Source organism: Sinocyclocheilus rhinocerous, unplaced genomic scaffold (genome assembly GCF_001515625.1).
Source record: "Sinocyclocheilus rhinocerous isolate Xijiao unplaced genomic scaffold, SAMN03320098_v1.1 scaffold2061, whole genome shotgun sequence".
In the NCBI taxonomy this organism is placed as follows: Eukaryota; Metazoa; Chordata; class Actinopteri; order Cypriniformes; family Cyprinidae; genus Sinocyclocheilus; species Sinocyclocheilus rhinocerous.
Window position 1 is genome coordinate 384,953 of NW_015633531.1, and position 8,063 is coordinate 393,015.

Below are 8,063 nucleotides of genomic sequence, written 5' to 3' on the forward strand. Positions count from 1 at the left end.
TACCCCATCTCCACCCCCAATCATTAGTGCCGTTTCGTTCTTTGACAGAACATATAGGACCATTTTTGAAATAGTGCCATAAACAAAATTGATTTCAAATTTAATTCAAGCACTTTCAAGGACCTATGTTTGTTTTCAAGTACTTTCCAGGCCTTGAATCCATATGTCTGAAATTCAAGTACTTTCAAGAAGCGTGGGAACCCTGTTAACATTGTTGCTATGGTTACCTCCTCAGGCGAACATGACTTATGTTTGCAAGCATTTATTTGGCGTCAGGCTAAAATATGAGTTCTTATAACTTGCAATCAAATGTTGATTACTAAAACATTGTTTGGAAATGTTCATTATGTAATACATAGAAACTGTTTAGTACTTGTGCTTCTTAAGACTCCCGGCTCTTTGTGTTGACTTCCTTTGGTGGGGTTCAAGATTTAATGAAACCACCTCAAAAAAACATCATAATTTGCACCCTGTCTAAATGAGTTTTGAAGCTCTCTAGTTACTTTTCTCCTTCTGTCTATTTAAACAAATCAGGTTGAGTCTGAAAGACATAGAAACTCAAGCTAAAGTACATTTTCATGTACGTCTTGTAAGTCTTCATGAAGAAGTGCAGATTTATCATAAAGAAATGAAGGTTTTGTTTAGTATGTCTGCACCACCAAGCTATTTAGGCTGAAACTCTCAGTGATTGAGATTCAAAACAAGTACATGTGGTGCTGCAGCAAGAAAAGTAGTCTTTCTTATGTGACGTCTGTGAGCGGCTGTGTCTGCTGGTTCTGTTTGAGTTGTTCAGGGTGAATCGTGTCAACATGGGTTAGTCGCTCAGACCTCGCTGTCACTCTCGGTTTTGAAGAAGCAGAACTACGACTGTCATATATTAAAAACAAGCCTTGTAGCATTGCTTTTGTGCTGTGCTCAAATCAGTGAGAAAATTATCCCGAGCACGTTTTTATGCTTCAGAATACCATCCAGTTTCTGAGAAATCCACTAAATGTGGTGAGGGTCATTAAATCAGGGTGAATTATAATTGAAATTCACTAATATGCATCTCTTATTAATTAAAAGACTTGGCTAAAGATCAGCCGTTTGAAAATGAGCTGCTGAACTGCATGCAACAAAACATGTTAAGCTGTGGCTTAATGACATTTATGACATTTATTACATATGATTTTATATTTACAATTCATTTTATTTCTATGGTATTATTATGTTATGTTTATAATTATTATTATTATTATTATATTATATCTGTTTAGTTTCTTTAATATTAGTTTATATCTTATATTTGCAATTCATTTTACTTCCACAATATTACATGTTTTATATATTATATTATATTATGATATTTTGTTATATTGTAATCCTTATATATTTAATATTAACTTTAATATGACTCTTATATTTGCAATTCATTTCACTTCTATACTATGACATATTATTATTATATATCTTTAATATGACATTTATTATTTCTATTATATGTCTATTATATATATTATATTATATTATAATAATTTTATTTCTATTATATTATATTAATTATGATATTTTATTATATTGTGATCCTTATATTATCTATTTAATATTATCTTTAATATGACTTTATATCTTATATTTGCAATTCATTTTACTTCCACAATATTATTACATTTTTAATATGACATTTATTACATATGAATTTTATTTACAATTCATTTAACTTCTATTATATGTTATATTATGATATCTTATTATATTGTAATCGTTATTTTATCTATTTAATATCATCTTTAATATGACTTTATATCTTATATTTGCAATTCATTTCTCTTCTGTACTATGGCATTTATATTATATTATACTATATTGTAGTGGTGTGCACTGATAAATTGTTTACAGTAAGACACAATAAGAGAACATGCATTCAGAAAGTAAATAGGGTAAAAAAATAAATTAAGAAAAAGACTAGATAAGTTTACAATCTCATATCACCAGTGTTGCCAAGTCCGCAGTTTTCCCGCGGAATAGGGCTACTTTTACACTGTTGCAACCTCGAAACGCAATTAGGCTAGATTTCTGCTAGTTTTGTGTAGCAATTGGGTGGGTTTTGTTGTGTAAACCTGGCAACCCTGCAAATAATGCTCACTGTCCTGTCTATGACTGTCTTTCCGCACAGCTCTCTCTGCTCACTTTCGGGTGTGTGAGCCTTACACCGATCACAAGGGGCGCTACCACTTTGGATTCCACTGTCCTCGTCTCTCGGACAACAAGACGTACATGTTCTGCTGTCACCATAACAACACGGCCTTCAAGTACTGCTGCAACGAGACCGAGTTTCAAACAGTCATGCAGGTCAACCTGACCACATCTCCAGACGGCTACGCTCACAAGTGAGTCTCCTACCTTCAACTACAAACACGGAGCTGACTCGAGATCCTTATACCAGAGAAAAGCTGCACCAAGTCATTTCTATCTTAGGATTCAATACAGTGATCCTGGAGTTTATATTGACACTAACAGCCTGGTTGCAACAGCACACACACAATATGAATTTGGTTACCAGTGGCGGGTGTATTTCTCAGATATTATAATTTTTCCTCAGCAAGTGTGTCCAGACAAGTAAAGGGTTATAGACAATGTGAGTAGTATAGTATACGGCTGGTCATGTGATCTCAACATGGTACTATAAAAAAAATACTAAGAACTTCATTTGAAAAAGTCCAACATAATTTGATGGTTCTGATATGCTGTAGTGTTACTATTACATGATATATAACACATAATGTACAAAACGACCATCATATTTGTAGTTATTATACATCATGTACCTAGGTACATACTGTAGATATCAGTTAGCTTCTCTTTTTTTATAGTCTCAAATGGAATAAGTTATCATAGTATTGTTTTTTGATCTTTGGATAATGTTGCATCATATATGCAACCGTATACAACTCATAAATACGTTTTGGCAGTATTATGTCACCAGTTTACAATTATTATTATTATTATTATTATTATATCAAATATAAAACAACCAATAATTCATAATATTGACAATTCAATACATCACAATAGTCTAATTAAATTAATATTTAAAATAATAATATTATATTAGTCATTTAAATATTTATAACTATATATTTATAAATATTGACAAATATTTATAATATATGTTTCCTGTTTTTAGTTTTAATATAAAATATTAGCAAAACTATATAAACATTTTGATTTTTGTTTTTTTTAAAGACTAAATTTAAATTGTCATTAACCAAAAATAATTAACATATTCAAACTACAATTCATAATACACTTTGATGAATCATATTGTACATGAATATTTATTATAATATGAATCATATTTAAATATTTAAAATATTTTGGGTAAATATAAAATAAGTATTAAATGTAAAAAAAAAATGCATGCATGCATTTTCATGGCTCCAGAGCACCAGATATTTCAGAAATACTGCTTAAATGAATAAATATTAATTTGAGTTTAAATTACAAAGTGACAAAGAGATTAAAAATAGAGCAGCTGTGTATTGCAAGGTCGTCATTATACATAACTGACATCAGAATAATGCTAATGACCACTCAAAATCAAGTATTCCAGAGCTCTGCGATAATATTGGTTCATATTTGTTTAGCAACAGAAACATTTTTTCACAGGTGAAAGATTTTTTGACAGATCATAAAAGCCAAATCTGTTTTTTGCCCAGTGGTCACACCTGTTCTGTTTACTTTTTGACGCTATGAAATGCTTCCCTTCTCATCAAATATGAACTGAAAATACTGACTGCTCTCAGATCAGGGTAACAGCCTCACACTCATGACAGCTAATGATGTGGAAATGTCTGAGGCCGCGGTGTGCTGCTTGCGCTCTCAAGCAGGATGAAGTTGCTGAAAGGACGGCCGTCCTGGTGGGAAGCCATTTCGTTCTCATCTGTGGTCAGCAGGATGTAGCCAGTGATATTTACTGATGGCCTGAGGTTAAACCACCCTCAGAAGCAGCCGAGAGGACAGGAACCCGCATCTTTGGACGCTTCGCCATATAAAGGCATATCTAGTGCAGATCTGAGTTATTGTGCATCAGGCTATTGTGAGTCCAGGTTGGAATGAAATAATGCCACATTGACGTCAACAACCAGGCATGTGCAGAGGGGGGTGCAGTGGGTGCTTGAGCACCTGCCCCTTTTCCCCTTGATGCCCAAAGTGCCCTTTTGCCAAGGCAATTCATTTTTTTGACCTTTTGTGAAGGTCTGCCCAATCTAACTATTAGTAAAATTAATGAATAATAATTTATCCATAAATAAAATTATTCTCATGATGACCTTACACCTGACGATCTGATCTGGGATGACTAGCCCTCACGTTCAGACACCTTTAGTAATTTAGCGCGCTGCTGCCAGGATGCCTTTAATAATGTCCGCGGCTGCCGGTGAGTGGAGTTCTCAGTGGAGCGGTGTGCTTGTTTACTTATATTATTAAATTATTATTATTTCACAAGAATGACAGGAAGAGAGCATGCACAGCTGTTGTTTATATTGCTGTGTGTAGCCTGTGGAAATAACGTTAGCTGCAGCAAGGGGCTGTAATATTTTTGTTCAATATTTTTCTAATGACAATTTTATGATTGGTTTATAAAGGCTACTACAAACAAATTTTTTCCCATTTTTATCACAGAATAAGGCAGAAAATATATTTTATAGTTTCTATACTAAATGATATGTAGCTACTGCATTATTCATATAGTTTATTTATTTATTACCTGGAGATACACACACAAACCATATATATTCGCAGTCGTGTGTTTATTGTCTTCATGTCATCAGTAAAAACGTTTCTGCTTTTTATTCAGCTCAGCTACAGCCATAGCCTGATGCTTTTGTCCATATTAGGGGTTTCCTGCACATCATAAGTTATTTCTTCTATGAGTTTAAAATTTTCTGGGCGAGAGCGCCCTCTGGCTTCGAGTATGAATGAAACATGCACTCCTTATATTCACATCTCATTTTGGATAGGAATAAAACGTCAGGTCATGCATAGACTATTGATATTGTCTCTTTGAATATAAATCCAGATTTAAATCTAGAAACCTCTAAGTTAACACACCTGTCCGGATAAAATGCAGGGGACGAATTTACATTTTACAAAAATGAAATATTTATTAAATATAAAAAATGCAGCTAAAGTAGTTCTACACAGCAGTATAAACAAAGGTGCCAGTTCTCTTTCGTTCTTGCTGTTTGATTGGGAAAAGTTTAAAGGGTGTCGAGGGATCTTGTCTTTTTATGTTATCTGACTAAAAACTATTCATACTTTGAACTATTAGGCCTATTATTACAGTATTTATTAATACTGAGTGCATTAAAATAATTATCATAGCACTGATAAAACTGATTTTCTCATCCTACGAATTATACTTATCAATCCTGTTTTTATTATCATTATCATTCAAAAAAATGAATAAATTCAGAACAGGATTAATATAGAATTCTATTTTAAATTTTAAATATTTTTTTTCTACAACAATAACAGTATTGTTTACAACAGCAAAACCACCATACCCTGTAAACTCAATAATAATAATAATAATAATAATAATATAATTCCGTTTCTAATTTCAGAGTAATTAAAAGGTGCAAAGAAAAAATAACTTTTAAACTTAAAATGGTCTTTTCTGTTCTGTGTTTCTTTTTCAAAACTGCGTCACGGCATTTGCTGCTGTATCAAGAAGCATCCGTTTCGATACACATCTCAGCAAGGAGCACAGCCTTATTTTAAAGCCGTGTTCCATGTGCCCCTTTTATACTTTGAGCACCTGCCACGGGTTAAATTTGTAACAGAGCTCGACATTAATGCTTGTCATGGGACAAGTGGATTTTTTGAAGGGGCAAGTGAAAGAGAAATTTACTTGCCCGACTGGACAAGTAATATGATTAAATCATCTAATTAGGGAAGCACTGAACTTTCAGCGAGAACTTTTCTGATTTTATTACTTTTGGTGTAAATGGCGGTTTGTATTGACAGCAACAAGGTCGCGCCAGTTGAGGCTCGCGCAGCCTGCAGGTGAGAGAGAAAATAAATGAACACAAATGCACACAGGATAAACATACTGTGGGAAAAATGTAGTTTTTATATTTATAACATATTGCCTAGTTAAGAAACAGGACACGACCAAGTGCAGTTTTCCTTGAAAACCATGACTGCAAATTTGACAATGAATTTTATAAAGGAGTTCAAACAAGTAGCCTAGTTAATATACATTTTAGTACAATATTGTCAGTGTTTTTGCTCGATTTGGTTAACGAAAATAGTTCCAAAGATCACAGCAGAACATTCTTGCATCTCTGAGCAACACAGCGGTGTTTACGGAATGATTCACGTTTTTGAATTAATCATTTGAGTCAATGATTCAGTGGTCCATTCATTCTTGAATGCAGGGGCACAGCAGGCATTTTATAAGTGGGGGGGGCAGCTGTCAGGTGATGTGACCCACAAAGGCAAACAAATTATGTACATAATGTACAAAGTAAGTACATTCATGTTCATATAATACATTCTAAATAGAATACCAATTGGCGTGTTAGAGCACTAGTGGCAATTTTGGGAACATGCCATTTGTTGCGTCACATGATCGCATCGCTCGCATCCAGCGTAGACGCGACATTACAGTAGGTTAAATCATAACTTTGAAATTTGATCGCTTGATTCGTGTCATCGCGACATAACATACTTACAGTGTGTGTTTTAAAAATAAAAGGAGGTAATCGTCCTCTGCTTTTTTCTGGGGTGCATTTTACCCCAAACTGCCAAAGAGCAATATGGGCGTAAATATTGGCGGTGGGTCAAAAAAAGTGCGGGGGACAGAATCACCTGTTTCTGTTCCCCGATGCAGCTACGCCCATTCATTTGATTGCGCTCGCATCCAGTGTAGACGCGACATTACAGTAGGTTAAATCATAACTTTGAAATTTGATCGCTTGATTCGTGTCATCGCGACATAACATACTTACAGTGTGTGTTTTAAAAATAAAAGGAGGTAATCGTCCTCTGCTTTTTTCTGGGGTGCATTTTACCCCAAACTGCCAAAGAGCAATATGGGCGTAAATATTGGCGGTGGGTCAAAAAAAGTGCGGGGGACAGAATCACCTGTTTCTGTTCCCCGATGCAGCTACGCCCATTCATTTGATTGGTAACAGCCATATATTGTCAGACTCTGTTCCATGTTTCGTGTGTGTCCTGCTCCCCATGTGCCTTCCCATGCCCTTATTTGGTTTGTTTCCTGTTCCTCCCCTGATTAATTAAGTTGATTTCTTCCCAGGTGTTTCCCTTGATGTGTCATGGCTCCCAGGTGTGTCTCGTCATCCCCTCCTCCTGTGTGTGTGTATATAAAGTGTTCCCAGCCCCTAATTCTCTGTCCGATGTTGAAGGTCTTCCTGAGTTCGTCTCCCTTGGTTCCTTCCTACGAATAAAGTCTTGTGTAAAGTATTCTCCAGCGTCTCCTCGTCAATAATGTTATGGTCTGTCAGCTGCGCAAATTTAGTGTCTGATATATATGTGAATAATATTTGAAATATCAAAATGTTGTTTAAAGCTGGAATAAATAAACAGGAGATTTTATTATTTTATCTTTGATACATTTAACTTGTTTTAGAAGGGCCCCAGCTATATTTTTGTATATTATCAGCAGGGCTTGACATTAACACCCACCAACCCACCAAATGCGGGTGGATTTCAGCTGTGGCGGGTAACACGGTCACTCCCACTAGCCACTTTGACGGGTTAAATTAGTGTCTTATTATATTAAGTGAAATTATTAATTTTTGATATGTGATATGAATTTAATATGAAATATGAAGAATGCATTTAACAAGGTTAGGGGAAAATGCCCTTTAAATAGGCACAACACACAAAAAAGAAAGACCTGGAAATCAATTTAAATAAATTTTAGTATGCAGTAACTTTAGTCATATAAAAGTCATATAAAATTGTGGCCAGTGGAAATGCTGAGTGGCTAGTAATTTTGGAAAACCACTAGCCACAGTGGCTGGTAAGCAAAAAAGTTAATGTCAAGCCCTGAT

At 34.7% G+C, this 8,063-nt stretch overlaps 1 protein-coding gene across 1 annotated transcript in view; it reads left to right on the forward strand.

The window, feature by feature from the left end:
• Positions 1-8,063, forward strand: part of shisal1b (shisa like 1b) — a 55,568-nt gene that overhangs the window by 33,889 nt on the left and 13,616 nt on the right. Inside the window, exon 3 of the mRNA XM_016557750.1 lies at positions 2,156-2,369. Coding sequence (XP_016413236.1) covers positions 2,156-2,369 — 214 coding nt within the window. The remainder of the gene's footprint in view (positions 1-2,155; positions 2,370-8,063) is intronic.